The sequence below is a fragment of the Uloborus diversus genome, chromosome 7 (assembly GCF_026930045.1).
Source record: "Uloborus diversus isolate 005 chromosome 7, Udiv.v.3.1, whole genome shotgun sequence".
NCBI lineage: Eukaryota > Metazoa > Arthropoda > Arachnida > Araneae > Uloboridae > Uloborus > Uloborus diversus.
The window spans coordinates 51,396,023-51,414,060 of NC_072737.1; the positions used below are offsets into that span (position 1 = coordinate 51,396,023).

At 32.3% G+C, this 18,038-nt stretch overlaps 1 protein-coding gene across 1 annotated transcript in view; it reads right to left on the reverse strand.

The window, feature by feature from the left end:
- Positions 1-1,568: 1,568 nt before the first annotated feature.
- Positions 1,569-18,038, reverse strand: part of LOC129225907 (40-kDa huntingtin-associated protein-like) — a 45,464-nt gene continuing 28,994 nt past the window's right edge. The window contains exons 7-11 of the mRNA XM_054860440.1: positions 16,778-16,869; positions 13,919-13,991; positions 10,729-10,775; positions 9,606-9,661; positions 1,569-1,809 (exon numbers count right to left, since the gene is read on the reverse strand). Coding sequence (XP_054716415.1) covers positions 1,722-1,809; positions 9,606-9,661; positions 10,729-10,775; positions 13,919-13,991; positions 16,778-16,869 — 356 coding nt within the window. The 3' untranslated portion in view covers positions 1,569-1,721. The remainder of the gene's footprint in view (positions 1,810-9,605; positions 9,662-10,728; positions 10,776-13,918; positions 13,992-16,777; positions 16,870-18,038) is intronic.

Sequence of the window (18,038 nt, forward strand, 5' to 3'; positions counted from 1 at the left end):
TAGGAAAAAGATTAAAACATAACAAAGTTTTCCTTTCTTAAAATCACTTGAAAATTCCAGAGAATTTTCAAAACTTCCAGCAGAACTGATTAGGTTTCTCTGATTGCGAACTTAAAAATTTCCTCTTTTTTTTCTTTTTGTTATTTAACATCTATTTATTTGTTAGTGCAGCATATGGTTACCATAGTCATGTCTTATTCCCTTTGTTTCGTTTCGTTTTTTTCCCTTGCGATCTCTAAAAATGTATTTTATTTTTAAGTGATCTATGCCTTTTTGTCTCACTCAAATGAATTGAATTGAAATATTTTACCTATTTAATAAAAGTTTTTAATAAAAGTCAGCTTTTATTTTCTTAGTTTTTATGAAATTATGTTTAGTAAATTAATTGAAATATCATATAATGAGCGTTATTGCAACGTTCTTCTTAAAATGTTCAATTTTGGAATAATGTATTAGTTTGCTTTTTCAGCCAGGAAAGAAAACTACCTTCCTCTTTTTAATTTTTGTAAGGTTTTAGTAGGTTTGTTGCTTACTTTTCGTTTTGTCTTACTTTTATGCCTTTAGCGAATTATAGTTGAATTGAAACTAAAATTGAAAATTCTTTAAATGTGCAATATCTGTTTATTACTTCCGATTCTAATTTGCAATTTTAATATTTCCTTTTTTAATCACAAAAACATTTTATTTTGAACTAATTTTAGGAAGAAATGTTTACTTTGCCTCACGTTTAAATTCAAGTTTAGACAATTTTCGGTTTGGTGTTAGATTCATTATCAAATGAATGCATTTACATCAAATATTAAATTTCCTTATTATGGAACTGTTCTAAGGAATTTAATTAAAAATAAAAGGGGTGGGGTTTTTAAATTCACAAATAAAGAGGCTGACAGTGCTGGTAAAATCATGGAATGGGATGGAAGTGACATCATAAATTGGCTAGAATTTGACGACAACTAAGTGGTATTTCACCAAATCAGAAGCCAAAAATGATGTGCCAAATTAAGTCATAAAAGTACATGAATACAGTGCAGATCAAGATTTTTGGCTCTTGGCCTTGAACGAATCCAAAATAAAACCAGTTGAAAATGAGAAGCATGGGTTGCTGTAATCAAGCGTTGGCAAGGCAAGTTTTCCATGAACAGTAAAAATTAAATTTCAATCGAAATTTGTTGCTTAACTCCTGGATAAGGTGCTCATTGTGTATATCTTCTTATTGCATTTATTGCCCTCCACAGTTTCTATGAATTCGATGTTTTTGACTCTTCCGCCGAATGCCAACAATATTGAACTACACTTCACATCCAAAACCGTAGGTTAGTTTATAGGGAAGAAATGGAGGGGGGGGGCAGTCCTCAGCATGCCCCCTCCATTAAATGAAAATCTGTATCCGCCCCTAAAACAAACATTAACGGAAGTGGGAGGTTGTAAGTTACTTACTTCATTTTGAAAGAGAGAGTCGGACATAATTTACAAGCGCTTCAAGCATTTTTTCAACAGCACCCCAACTGAACATATTACTGGCAACAGAAGAAACAGATAATTCATAGTAACACAGTACACATTTCGATTAGAACATTTTAATACTGTACATTCATAATAAGAAGCTCAATTGATGTCACAACTCATCCAGATACATCGAATACTTCACAATTTATGTTTTCTTTCCACAATGGAATGTGAAAAAGCTTGACATGACACTCGAAATAAATTCACAACTCATTTTATTTGTAAGGGACCAAAAAGGAGTAACTTCGGAAGTCAGTGACAATCCTATTTAGTATATTATTTTGCAGTCCACTCAGGTATGGCCTAAAGAATAAAGTACAAAAGTATCACAATTAAGCTAATTATTCAGAACTTTTCAAATCTTCAGGCATAAAGATAAAGAAATAATATGTATATATTTGCAATCTAAAATCTAAGCCACTTTTCTGATTTTATGACAAATCAATTAATTGTTAATATTTAAGAAATTACAAAATCATCATATTTCAAGTATTACCTGTTGCATTCTCATGCCTTATTGAAATTATACTAAAAACCTGTAGCTATACTTAAGATACTAGCAAAAGACTAGACTCCATAGTAAAAGGTTAACAGGATAATAATTTTATTTGCTCTTTTCACATTGCAAACTCTGCTCTTAAAATCTTCCGAACAAGCCATTTAAACCAAAGCTATTGTTGCCTTGACAACAGGGATGCCGACACACGCGACTCAAACATAACTTTATATAAACTATTTGCAAGGTTTAACATTACCCCCCCCCCCCCAAAAAAAAATCAGAATGTGATGTTAAACAAAATTAATATAAATACAGTCGGACCTCCATATATCGAAGTAGCAAATTGCCGGAAAAAAAATTCGATATATTAGAAATTTCGATATATAGAAACACAATCTTATTTTATCATAAAAATATCCTAAAACATTAAAATTAAAACTAATTTTCGTGCATGAAACCCAATTTCTAATTTAAACGAGCATCGGATTAAATGAAAGTTAATAATTAAAAATTTAACATAAATTACATTTTTGCTCCTTCATACACCTTCATTCTTCGGAAATTCAACTTGAACCGCCACATTAGGGGATTTTCGTGTTAACAATGTAATCGAGAGAAAAGTAAAAAATCAATCTACTTAACTTGAATGATTTTTACTGAAGTTAAAAATACTAGGAATGATAATAAACAGACGAAAGGGATAACTTGACACTGATTTTAGTGTTACTGGTTGCAACTAAGATTTGAAATAAACTTGAGGGAATGTAAGAACTCCAGAACGGAACAACGACCCTATCTACACACCCTTGAACCCCCCATTCCTTATGAATTTTGTAGCAACCTTTAGTGATCATAATTTTCTCCACTAACCTTCATTTTTCATGAGACATACAGTCTAAAGTGGAAAAAAATCTACGAATGTCTCGCAAAAAATTTCGATATATAGAGACTTTTTCGATATATAGAAACAATTTTTCTATGTAATGAACATAGAAATTTGCTGGGATTTCGATATATAGAAAATTTCGATATGTGGAAGTTCGATATATGGAGGTCCGACTGTACATGCAATTGAAATCAAATTTATTATAGATGGCATGTAGTTCACAATAAATATAGAAAAATAAGGGAAAATATAAAAAAATGGGTTATAAAAATTAAATGTATATGAAGGAAAAACAACATGTAATTTATATTTTTTCCTATTAAAATCATTTTCTCAAAAAAGAACACTTTATATAAGTTTTTTGTAAAATAAGTTTTACTACTCCTTATGCATACAGATGGTATCTCAAAAAAAAAAAAAAAAAAAAAAAAAGAAGACAGCAATCTTTTTTTTTTTTTTGCCCACTTTCTAGAAAAAGTATATATATATCTATATATTTCTTACTCATATACAGTTAAAAAAATACAGAGCTCAACCTTTTTATTGGATATATTTTTTATAGTATTATTTTTATTTTTTTTTCAACAAAGTTTGTAAGGACATGGGGCAATTTTTAAAAAAGAAATCATAACTGAAGTCTCCTCATTTTTGCCAGGATTCAACAGTATTCATTTGCCAAGATTTTCTCATTGTTTTCATTCTAAAACACAGTTCTGCATACAGTGGTTGCTAATAAAAAAAAGTACTCACTGATTTAAAAGTGTCCATTGGCAACTGACTAAAAATATAAATTTTCAGATTGAGATAATTTAGATTAAAATGGTCAAGTGAGGATTAACGGCCAAGAAAAATAAATATAAGAGAGTGAAAGAAAGGTCAAACTCTAGTGGTGGCGCTAGGAAATCTCCGACAGGGTGGCAAGCTTGCCCGATAGGGGGGCATAGCCAAATTTTAGTTTGCAAGATTACACCCCCCCCCCCTAATTCAGGTGATAAAGAAGCTAATCATTCTTTGCGTGTAAGAACACGAATTCCCCATAAAAATCAAAAGCAAAAAATAAAAATTTAAAAATAGATAAAATGAAATATGTAGGGGGAAAATCAAATTTAAAATGAAAAACATGAAACTAGGTTTTTGTGAACAGGGTCATCGCGAGATGAATAAACTAGAACTGTCTGAAAATCAAAATTTGACGAAAAATCTGAGTATGATGTAAAATCATTATAAATGTGTGCTCAGAGTTTTTTGCAGAGAAAGAAACTTAACAGGAATTTAGTTGTGGGTGTAGAAATTAGGGGGGTTCGGGGGTTCTCCCCCGGAAATTTTTCGAAATTGTAGCTCTGAAAACGCATTTTAGATGATCTTCGGTAATGTCAAGGAGAGAAGGGTTTGGGTGCTCACCCCCAAAGAATTTTAAGAAATTGAAGTCCAATAAACGAAATTTTACTCGATCTGTAATGGTATTTTATAGGGAGTGAGAGTCAAGGTGAATCCCCGAAAAAGTTTCAAAATTAAAGTATCGAAAATGCAATTGTAGATCATGTTTGGTAACGGGGTTAGTGACCGATTAAGATACTGAGGGCTCCTCGCCCCCCCCCCCCTCCTTCCGTAATCAAACCTAATAAACACACAAATTTACGTGGTGGAAACTCCAGGGCTCAAGGTCATAGCGTTGCTCATCCACTAGCTCAAAATATGGTATTGAGGAGCAGAGAAACACACATCTTAAGTAAATAGAAGAAGAGTAACTAATATTTAGTTAAAAAATTCAAAAGAAACTTGAGCCCGATGCCTAGCTTTATATTAAGATGCACCTCGCGAGTCAGAACACGTATAAAATAAAATTTATTTATATTTTCTTTCATTATATTAGCTTTCCGGGATAGCTTGGGAAAGAATGGGAACGGGAAATCGATCACAACTACTAATTTTTGCTAGCGCAAAAGCAGAATTAAGAGAAAAAATTGAAAATCTTTTGAAGAGCGTAGCTTGCTAAAACCAATTACAAGTATTTTAGTTGATAACAAATAGAAACTGGAAACGGATAAAAATTTTGCGCTAAAAAATTTAGAAAAGGTGCACATTTATACGGTTTTTAATTAATTTCTATGGGAATAAAAGGTCTACATCGATTAGGCCTAGCTGGTGGTGGATGGAGCCGGCGGGCAGCCGGGCTAATCAAATAAATAATCATTATCATGTTTCATAGGGGCCGCGAACATATTTCATTCCTAGATTTTTAAAAATATCATCGTACAAATCACAGTTATTTGGAGGAAAATGTGTGGGCCGCCGAAGCATGTTTAAAACAGAAAATAAAAGTTAAAATGTAGTGAGCGAGATTTAAATTATTGAAATGAATAGTCACACCAGTAGTTCTAAGCAGGACTGCGGAGTCGGAAGAAAAATGACCGACTCCGACTTGGGGGAAAATTAGAGCCTTCGACTCTGATTCCACAAGAACTGGCAGAGTTGCAAAAAAAGGAAAAAAGATCGACTTCGACTGTTGAATTTTAAAACCTTCGACTCCTGACTCCGACTTCGTTACCTCAAAATCAGTCCGACTTCAACTCCTCACCGTTGGTTCTACGTTTTTGAATGTACAAAACGAAAGTAATGTGTGTGTGTGTTTTGTGTAATCCAAAAGAAAAACAAAAAACGAAACTTGATAATATGGTAAGCACCATGCTAAACTCGGTAACAAACGAAGGTGAAAAATCGCGAATCTCGTTTTTCAAATTCAATATTTTGCCATAGTACTCAAAAAGGACTATTACTACAGTACACTCCCGATTATCCGCGGAATTGAGTGACTCAGGTACCGCGGATAATGCGAAGAAGGTTTAAAACGAGAGGTAAAGCAGACAGAAATTATCTTTTGCTTGAGAATGATTGTATTGTAAATAAAACGTGGAAACGTTTAAAAGAGATGAGGCATTAAAATATATTTGTATTTCAAGCTCTACAGAACTAGAATAAACTAAAATTTAAATCATGAGGTTGACTTTCCGTCAACCTAAAACATTCAACAGCCCAGAAGTGAAAACAGTGACCACAACAAAAAAGACCACCCCATCAGAGAATTCCCAGAAGACCTGTAGGCGTTTTCCTAACCTTTCTCAATCGGAACAGATGATAAGGATAATGTCGTACGCTCCTTTTAGGGGATAAACTAGGGATCTTCAGTAAACACATGTGTTTTACGGAAATCAGCTGAACGCTTTCCCTTGAGGCACGTGTCAAAGAGAAGTCGATGACAATGCTTCGACTTTCACGTTTTTTGAGAAGGAGCACTTGTCGTGGGAAAGGGGAAAAAAAATCTGGGACGAATTGATTTCAGATCCGTGTTTTTGAAGAAAAAATTTTTCTCCACAAGGATTGAGTTAACTATGTTTTTTTTCTTTTTCCGAGACTTTCGCGGATAATCCGCTCGTGGATAATCGGGAGTTTTCTGTACTTCAAACAATAAGATTTACACTTAATGTTATTTATAAAAATCAAAACATTGAAAATAACTAAAGCGTCTGGTGGACAAAAATATTGTTTCGGCTCTCCTGAAAAGAGCCAATTTTCACATTCGGTAGTTCAGCATAATGCCGACGATATTACGCCGTAAACAAACCTATTAAGTATCAAAGTAATTAACATTAATTGCACAAGTTTCTCTTGTGTAAGATTTTTCTTTTTTTTAAAATTAACTATATACCTAACTTTTTTATTTTTCAAATTTTTTGAAGCATTCATAATTCGAAAATGCATAACCATTAGTTTCAAACTTTTTATTGAACATGCCAGTTGAAATCTGTCATACTTTCAAATTTTAAGTTTTAATTCACTTTCCAGACTAAGGGAGGAAAAAGTCAATTCAAAGTCTTACCTCAAAATTTATCTACATGGACCATTTTTGCAGATCTGCGGAGTCGGAGGGAAAATGGCCGACTCCAGCTCAGGGCCGGATTTAGACTTAACGGGGCCCTAAGCTATTTTAGGTATGGGGCCCCTTTTGTAGTTTTAACAATGTTTCTCTCGGTGGTGTAAGAGAGAGAGAGAGGCATTTTTTAAATTTTTTTTCTCCTTTACTATGCCTGTCTCTTTCATCTGATACATACAGCAATACTTTAATTTTTGTTGATCGTGTTTTAATGTGTTTTTCTTGATGTCTTGTGTTGGATTGACCTTAAGAGGGGAAATGTTATCAAGAGGGTGACACATGACTCCCTTTTAAGTGGAGTACAAAATATTTCCAATTGTAGGGAGCCCGGGGATTTCTTCCCCGGAGGAAATTTTGAAAAATAGATATAAAATTCTGCATTTTGATGCCTTATAAGATGTAGTTGGAACTACAAAAATATCAGGACAGAAATAGGCAAACAAAACTTTTTTTAAGTTATAAATTATATCAAAAATTAAGGTAATACACAGTAAAAATTGTTTTTGATTCGAAAAACTAATGACAGCAGTCGACAGAGAGAAACAGCGCGGGAAACGAAAAGACAACTCATTGCTTCTTGCTCACATTGGCTTTCGATACAATTAGTTTTTAATCACCCCTCCAACTCACCGACAAACAATTCAACTCCGACTCCTTTACCTTAAAATCAGTTCGACTCCAACTCTCACTCCGAACCCGTAATCACTGGCAGTGTTACAGGCATTGAGGGAAAATGACTCCGACTCTTGGAATTTTTAACCTACAAATCCCGACTCAGACTCTTTGTCTCCAAAATCTGTCCGACTCTGACTGCAGAGCACTGCTTTTTTACACTATTTTAGTACTTGAAAAAAAGCGTATTAAAAAAAAATAGAATATAACTCGCAAAAAAAAAAAAAATAAGCAAGATTGAGTCTGGTATCAGTCTGTAAGTTGGTTTGATCGATCTCGAAGGAGCAATGTTGACTTTTGAATTGGACTTGGTCCGATCAAATGATTACAGCGGTCTGGGCTAAGCGCAGCTTTTACTTTAAGTTAGAAACATGAGTTTCGACTACATGATAATATCTGAAAAAAATAAATTTGGAAGCAAAATGTATGTTTTCAATTGCTTTTAACACATGATTTATTTATTTATTTAATTTTGCCTTTTCCAAAAGGTTCGCCCCTCCCCCAGACACAAAACTATTATGTAGCCTACAAACAAGATCAATATAAGTTTTTGAGAAAAATGTATTTAAAATGTTAAACATCTATTTGCTTTTATTATATTAGTCTAAAGAATTTTTTTCCTGCATTTAGCATTTTCCAACAAGACATCATTACACTAAAAAATTAAATCTACTTTAGTACACTTCCTTGTATGAGGTAAAAGGATAGTTTACTCATCGATATGTTTTGATGCAGAATAATCCAACAATAATCAGAAAAGTTGTAAATAACTATAGTAAGAACTTACTTGTAACTTCTGAGTGAAAATAAAGTACTTTAAAACAAATCAAAATGAGTGCGTCTGCGTCTGCACACTTGACATGCTGATGAAGAGCTGTTTAGCGAATGTAATAGAAAAGCAAAAATCTCCGAAGCATGTTTTTTCTCCGATGACAACCCCCTCCCCTCCCCTCTCGTCCTGTCTATTGTCATTCGGTACGTATTTGTCTCGTAACCCGATGACGACGCCTTAGGTCTGACCGGTGATCCCCACTGCATTCTGCAGGGACGGGGAGGGGATGGTACTCTTTTAGTGTAAGTGGACACCCTGAGGTCAAAACCAGCTCATCGACACCCTGCATCGACAAACAGAAATTTCAAGGATCAAAACACACCATTTCCCCCGAAGCAATAGCTATATTTTGTCACCATCTGGACGACGTTATACGGACTCGGGCTAACCTTGCCTCAAAGGGGATTGATTTTTTGTTTCCTTTATATATATATATTCATATATAAGATACTTCTACTTTTTCTACTAATTTTTTTTTCGAGTTCATATATGAGAAAATTTTTATCATTTACGATAAACGCCACAGCAAACAGATTCCCCGACGAAATACTAAATTTTCCCCGACGGGGGGGCAAGACATTTCCGACAGGGGGGCAATTGCCCCCCCTGCCCCTCCCTTGGAGCCACGTCTGTCAAACTCTCACTAAGAAAACAGTGCAACTAGTGAAATTTACAATTGTCAAGAGGATTTCTAAAGTCTTAAGTTATATAATAACTGAAATCAATGATTAAAAAAAAAAAGTCATTTGATTTAAACTGCTGACTTTCCCAATAATAAGGATTTATTAATGAAAACAAGATTATTTGTGGTTACCATTGCTAGAAATTCCTTCGCAAGTCACATGTTACTGCTGCTGATTCAGGAAAATAGAATCTCTCCTTTTAGTAATACTGTGAATCCTCTATGAGCAACCACCTCCATTAACGACCAATTTTCTAAGGCACTGATCTTCCTCCCTATATACTCAATTTCACAAATCCTTTGTGAGTGACCATCAAAACCTTTCCTAACGACCAGAAGAATAGAAAACTCAGCACCAAAAAATGATGGAGCTTTTAGTAAGAGAAAACCAAAAGAGAGATAACGAAAGGAAAGAAATGAAATAGTTTAGTCCTGACACATATCTGTCTGTCTTCTTTCGCCTGGTATTCCCATAACTTGAGAATTTTTCAAGATTTTCTGCTTGACGTTATCCTAGTAAAACATACCATGCTTACAACTATTCCCCTTCATGAAAAATGAAAGTTTCATTAACTGAACAGAAATTTATATAATTACCATATATCCTTTTCCAGTTTTGACAAGGCGTCTTCATCTTTTTCATTAACTGCAATCTGTTGCAAATTATCAAATGTTAGTATTTTGGGGAAGAAAACTTCAAAAGAAAAGAAATTTGTCATAATCATTATGAAACGTTTAGCAAATACGCATATAAACGTATTTTTAATACTTTTATGCCAAATTTAAGTAACTATAACTGTGATGTGCCATTTAAAGAAAAGATGCTGAAAGATTGTGCTCTTCTCCCGAGTTTTAAGAAATGTAATGTATTTATATACATTTCTATTTTGTTGATTGTTCAATGGTCATTGATTTTATGTTGTTGATAAACAATCAGAATTTCTTGCTATTAAGTATGCAGGTGACTATATTACACCCTAGAGTTTCCTAAGAAACAAATAAATTTTAATAGTTATAGTACATGCAAAATATTTTTAAATTAAGCACACAGTATGCAAAGCACAACAAGTGTGTCCACATAATTGGAATACTTAAATCTGATAATATAATTGGGAGTGAAGTTCAAATGAAAATCAATTACTCCTAAGAGTTACAATAGAAATCATGAGTATGAATCGTATTTCTTAACCAGTAAGAGTATTTTTTTCTCATTTCCATAACATATTTTCGGTATTTTCCCAAGTTTCGGACTTTTCTATGATTTTTTGGCTTATTTTTTATTTTATACACTAATCCAGGTTTTTCATCTTGTAGACATTCTGACACATAAATGACTTTCAATAATTTTTATAGTATGATGCTTTCATTTAGTACAGCATTGTACCACAGAAATAATTTAAATCATAAAAACACTTTGCAGATGAATACTTCAATTGCTCTTTCCAAAAAGAAAGAAGTTTGTCATATAATCTGCATTTCATTACTTTAGATACTGTACTATTATTTAATAATTGTTATATACTTTTAAAACTAGCATTCTTTTTTTTCTTCCATGTTTTATAGATTTACCTATTTAACTGAACATTTTTAACGAGACTAAAATATCAGTTTAAATAAGATATAATCTTATAATATAAGTTCCATAGGACTAAATCCATTCACTGTTTTAAAATACTTTAACGCTCTGAAAACACTTAAAGTAAAAAAGATAATTGCTTACCATAAGAGACTGCAGCATTAAATACAAGTCCTCTTCAATGTAACTTACTGAAAAAGGAGAAGACAAAAATTGAATAACATGGGGGAAAAATATCTAGACATTACAGTAGAAAGTTACAAATTTCAACATCCAAAATTTGGAAAGTTTGAAAACTGTAATTTTTAAATTTTATTGAATTAATTCAAAAGTTAAATTTTTTGAATAATTTTTTAAAAAGTTTTTTTAAATATTATTTTTGTATTTATCCATCAAAAATCATAAAAATTGGCAGAATATCTAAATAGATTCAATAATTCTGCCAGAATCCTCAGAATATCAACAATTTAAACAATTTCAAAACCACTATACATAGAGCTGCCAACTTTTGAAAATCTAAATTCGTAACAGAGTTTTGAGCAGGGGGGGGGGGTAAAACGACGCGTTTCATAACAAATGTAACACACATAATAAATAAGTTATGTTAGTAAAATCTAGAGAGTACCTCCCCTCCCCTTACTTTCGAAACCAAACTGATAAATTTAAGGTGAGGGGGGGGGGGGATAATTATTGAATTTTTTAAAAGTTGTTTTTAGTATTAGGTTATTTCTAAGCTTTGCGACAATTTTTAAGCAACATGTTATCCACATGGGGTCAAGTTGGAGTTTGTTTATTTATTTAAAGTGTACATTCTGAATTCGTTTGTTCCAAATAGGTTCCTTTTGTAACACATATAAACAAAAAGAAAAGGCACCCTAGCATCAAAATGGGCCAAGACCAAATGGAAGGAATGAATCCCTGGAACTGGCCAATTTTTTTTTTTTCACGATTTTTGAAAATTTTTTATGTGTAATATTGTTTGCTTTACTTTTTTTTAGAGAAGAAAACCTGCACATGGAGGGGGGAACTAAAATTCTAAAAATGTTCTGATAAGCAGAGCTGAAAATGTTTGGTGTGTATGTGAGTGCGTGTGTTTATTTTTCTTTTTTCAGGGAGTGGAAAATGAAGAAGATCAGCAAAAATTACGAGGATATACTGGATTACAGAATTACCTTACTTTCTGTCGAAAGAGGGGGAGGGGGGGTATAATCGATGGAGTGTTTACTTTCGGGATTTCACCATAAATTTACATTAGGACAACTTCCAGTTAATTTTGAAAAAATATTTAATTTTGAATTATTTTATCATTTAGTGTGATGAATTCGTTTATTTTCAAGAAAAAATTTGGAACATTAGTTAGCACGAAAGCGTTATTAACTAAATGATTACTAATGTGGACAATATCTGTATTGATGGAAATTTTTTGAGTGTTAGAAAAAAGAAGAAAATCGTATTTTTTGGATGTGTTTTCCTAGTGTCGTAGTTCAAACCTCTAGCGCAGAAACTACGAATTTTTTGTAGCAATTGGCAACTCTGACTATACATAACTGAAACTTCATTTATTTCATATGATGTCCACAGTTTATCTCTGCTCCAACCAAGATCTTCTCTTCAAGGTCAAAAACTACCATACGCGAGCCTGAAGGGGGCACCAATAGTTTAAAAATGAGGGGTAAAATATATGTAGAGATGCATGGTAAACAATATGTAGGAGTGCCCGTAAAAGCATTTGTGACAGGCCCTAAAATTTCTGTGGATGCCCCTGCTTCGGAGTCATATGAGAAAAGATAACTTATTGTATATAATTATATAATTTCCTTTTATAAAAACGTTACTTGTTGAACTACAGAGCTTCCTGAGCAGTTTATCAAAGAATCTTTAAACACTTTTTGGACCAAATATGAGACCTATATATCGTCGGCACCATGCTAAACTAACGAATGTGAAAATTGGCACTTTTCAGGGCAACCAAAACAAATAATTTTTTCCACCTGACGTGTTTAGTTATTTTCAATGTTTAATTTTTATAGATAACTTTAAGTGTAAAACTATCATTTGGAGTAGGTACTCCTTTTTGAGCACTATGGCAAACCATCGAATTTGATAAACGCGATTCGCAATTTTTCACATTCCTTAGTTTAGCATGGTGCCGATAATATGTCCCCTTTGTTCAAGGTTATTTTATAAATTATCACACAAAAAGCTTAGGAATAATACTTTTTCATATTTCATAAACATCACACTCTCAATTTTAGCAACATAGAAAATTTACTGTTTATCTAATTTTTGTTCTTCTAATAATTGTGTTTTTGAAAATACATCAAACTTCTATATCCTACTTCTGACTTTATGGTCTATAAAGGGTTAAAAAATTGACAACTATAAAATTTCAAGCAAATAAAAATGAACTTGAATAAAAATCATAGTTCCTACACCCACAAGGAGGATACGGGATACAACAGCAATAGGTTTCTGGCAGAGAAGAGTCCAAGTATAAAAAGAAAACTGATATTAAAACTTATTTTTATGTCAATATTGCCAAGCTTGATTAAGTTGGAAGAGGGCCTGGCATGATCAGGCAAGAGGGCCCTGTAACAAATCTGATGGACATGATCGAAATAACAAAGCACCATAAACAAATTCATTCAAGGCAATTGTTCTTTACATGGCTAATAGCTAAGTAAAAATTGCAGGTTAAACAAAATAACAATGGGGTGGTTTTCTTCAGTCAAAAGTACTACTTTTAGTCATTGAAATGGGCCAATAAATAAATAAATAAATAAAATAAATAACATGGACCCAGAAAATACTTTTATTTTCCCAACAGTTTTTTTTAAATTAATTTTTTTAAATGTCTGATTTTTGAAACAAGGTGTGGTCTTGATGACATCACAAATGATGCACTTTGCCGCATCTTTCTACCGCGATTCCACGTTATGATGATCAAGAAGTTAATTAAAATTGCGCTCTACGCTTGCTACCAACCATATCGTTGCCAATACACATGAGTAAAGATGCGAATTAAATATTTTGCACTGTGAATGGCAACACTGAATGGTATTTCATCATTTGTGATGTCATCGGCAGAAGCCGTAAACAATAAAAGCTCTGATTTAGGTAATTTTTTAAAAATATTAACCATAAACAAATTTATCAAAAAATGGTCAGATCCTATGTTTTTAAGCATGCTCTTTCAGAAAAAATACTTTAAAATTTTGGAAACAACTCTATTATTTTACTGCATCAAATACTATACCAGAGAAGAAAGAGACAACTATTTGACACTATTTCACTACATTTTAATATTAAGAAATTATTTATATAAACCATATACCTGAGTCTGTATCAAGACTAGCATAACGATCCAATAATTTTGCATGTTCAGGCTTCAATTTGATGGGAGGAGGCTGTGAATAAACAGCGCTATCAATCAAAGCAAGTATAAAATTCAGATTTTTTTTCAATAATTAACTTACTGGGGCTTTTTAAAAACATGGCTCAAGGATTAAATATTATATTTAACTAAGGAAATTTCCAAAGAGTTTTGATATATCTCAGCATTATACAACCAACATGATGTATAAAAAGGTGAACACATAAATTCGAACAATTAATTCAATCTAAAATTATAGTACAGTGAAATCCTGTTACAACGAAATTTTCGCTACAACGAAATATTTTCTCAATGTCAGTTGGAATATTTTGTACTTAATGCTGTTTTCAGAAACTAAAAAACAACTTTCACAAGTCGTTATGTGAAAACTCTGTTTGTACTTTAAAAAGAGAGCCATTCAAGGTGGAAATGCACTCATACTGAAACGTGGCTCGATGTGTGACAACAAAAGCTAGTGTCTATCCAAGCCCAGTCGATTTCTGCACACCAAACGCAAGGCACCTTGTGAATTCGGAAAGGGTTCTTATGGTCAGTATAATAACGTTTATGAATTATAATCTTTTAGAATGCCTATTGGGACCAAATCTCAAGCATCAAAGAAAATAGCAACACTTTTTGTGAGACGACCAATGAATAAAAGTTCAATGTTCAATATTTTAATAGTTGAAGTTTTTCAATACGATAATTTTTTGTAAAAAAAAAAAAGTAGTCATTCAGAAATTTTGAAATGTGTTCACTGTAATCGCAATTTTGAGCACTGCATTGTTTAAAATCATCACAATCTAGATCGAATACCTTCAAAGAACCATATATAAAATTTTGGCTTGACTGGTTCAGCAGATAGACCGTTCGCATGAAAGGGAAGTTATTTTCTGAACACCCTGTATTATATTGTTTGAATAGTATATTTTTGGGAGAATAGTAAACTGTTTGTAAAATGGTGATTGTTAATAAAAATAGGCTTGTAAAATCGAGCAGCAACTGCAACTAAATTTAAGCTTTTAAACTTTCTTCCTGCCAAGCAGGGTTGGGTTTTGGACAGTCCAAAACTGTTTTAGGACAGGACATGTGGTTACCGTCCTAATCAATTCATATTTACTGCAACATTCGTAATGCATAGATACAGATACTATAATGAGGTTTAATTAATGAGTATTTGATAATATTTTTTCTCCAAAATTTTCATTTAAAAAATATTTTACTTAAAACAAATTGCCAATATCTATTAAACTTCCTTATTATATTAATTGGTAGAGTTATGAAAGGAAATTCAAGCACTACCAAAACAACTAATTTCATTTCCATTTTTAACTCAAAGGAATGTTATTAAATGTGCAATATTTAGGAGCAAAAAAAAGAGCTTAAATCATAGATTAAAGAAGCATAAGAAATTGATGATTAAACATTTACATAAAAAAAACTTGTACTATTATTTTTTTAGTTCATAATTTTAATATAATACATTCTGTAACTTCAAAAAAATGTAATTTTTTGCATTTAATTTAATTATTGCACTACATTTTGAACACTTTCTTTTGCACACATGCTTAAATGTCAAAAAATTTGGTTTATGAAGAAAAAAACCTCCTGCATATAAATTGAAATTTTTAATGAAGAATTTAATTTCTACATAACTATATTAAAATCAGATGCATAAATAAGTTACATATATATTTATACTTGAATGTTCACACTGAATAAATACATTAAACGTCAAAAAATAATTTTGACACATTTTGTTCTGTTTTTGGTACTTTCTCACAAAATATAGTTTCTCAAAAATAGTTTTGGACACTTTCGGGCACAAGGGTTTTGAACAGGATGGTTAAAACCTTGTCAACCCTTATTTCAAATGAAAGCAGGGTTGGCTAACAGGCACACAGAGAGATTTGGTTACTATTATCAAAATAAATAAATAAACTCATGCATCCAAATTGAAATTTCAATCAAGAATTCAACCTATGTAACTAGATTAAAATCAGCTGCATAATAAGTTGAGTGTTCTCGTTGAATAAATGTTCAGTATAAAACATTACTTTGACACATTTTATTCTGTTTTTGATGCTTTCTCACAGAATACAATTTTTCTAAAAATATAGTTTTGGACACTTTCGGAAAGTTTTGGACAGGACGTGTTCTTTTCCATAGAGTCCAAAACCTTGTCAACCCTGCTACCAGGTGCTCACAAATTCTTATGAATGTTATAACTTGCTCACCAATATTTTCAAGTTTAGATAGGAACACTTAGTGCACTGCCTGTTTCCCTATAAGTTAACAAAATGGTTGATTGTTTGGGGCAGAAAATATTGAAGTAGCACATTTGTAAGTAAATGAATGAACTACAGTAAACTCTCGATTATTCGCTCCGCAGAATAGGGTGGCACAGTAACTGGACACGCGAAAGCCGCGGATAATCTGAATAATAGGTACAAAATGGTACTTAGTGTATACGATAAAGCTAAAAAAAATAAATAACACTCACACATACATTTGAATTATAACAAAAACATTGCTACTTGCATCAACTAACTTTATATATAAAAAATATATGTAAAATCTAAAAGCAAACAATAACACAATCATAACTTTAAAAAAAAATTGTGAAAAGACCCGCAGTAATCCGAACCGCTGCTTATTTGACTGCCGATAATCGGGAGTTACTGTATGTTTGGGGCAAAGCTAACTTGGCAGCATACTGGAGGCTATGAAGGTCTGATCACACCATTATGTGTGCTGCAAGGTTAGGTTTCTCCCAACATGAAAGGAGCTTTTAAAAAAAAGGAGATAAAAGAATCTTACCTTCAAATACAAAAGCAGAAGTAATCTGGTAATTTCAGTTTCTCGCAAAATTGCAGTAAATGCTCCAATTCGCTCATAGTTTTCTTTCACACCTAGTATGAACAGCACAGAGGTGAGACATATTAAAGTGCAGACAGTGGCGGCAACTTGGGGGGAAAGGGGGGCAAATGCCCTGCACTTTTTCCATCGTCAAAGATCACCTGATTTTTAGATTTTAATCAAAAAAATTTCTGAGGAGATCACCCAAGCCCTAGTGTTACCAAAGATAACTTAAATTGACATTTTGAGACTTTAATTACAAAAAATTTCAGGGCCTTTTTTTATTCAAATGTCTTAGTACAATAGAATTTCATTATATAACCTTGACTAAGTATGGATTAAACCAAAAAACCTATACATTGAGCCAAGGTACATTAAAAAAAAAACTACTGCACAAAGCAATAATTGTATTTTGAATTCAATAGAATGAAGTATAAAACAGTTTAAGAGAAAATTACAAAAATATAAAATACAGTCTATAAAAATTCATTATTGTGATAACTTGCTTATTATTTATACAGTATGCGCCGCTTAATGTGATCACTTTGGGACAAATATAATATGATAACAATAACCGACTGATAACAATAACCGAAAAGAATCCAGGAGACACAAAATAATAATTTTTTTTTCCAATTAAGGTGCATTTATTTTGGTAACCTCAAATTAAAATCACAATCACTCAAATGAACGCAGCTTTAAATTATAAATTATTAAATTAACAGAATGGAAATATCTGAATTATAAAAAGTTGAAGCTAAATTATGCAATTTTTAATCACATTGTAATAGGTGAAGTAAAATATGACCGTTTTCCCTGACATTCATAAACCAGTTTCAAAGCACATTCAGCTTTTCTATCTTTTCCAGCATGATTTTGCTTGTTGTTTAAATTTTAATTTAACTTCGCTTTGTTTTCAATCTTGACACAATTCTTTAATAGTTTACAAAGTAATGGCAACAATGGAGGTCTTACATCAATGTGTGCAACATGTCCAGCGACTGATTTTTTTAGGTGCAAAAGAAAGTTTTCTTAGGGGGAGTCTGTGGACACTGGGGGCGAACTTTCTGTAGCTTCATTCCTAGAAAAATTTTGAACTGCTATTGAAAAATACAAAATGCTACGCAGAAAGTTGGTCTCATCAGGGTTTGCCTGTGTATTTCTGTTAATTGAGGAACAAAAACAGGGGGAAAAATGAAAGCTTATGAAAAAGTGATAACAA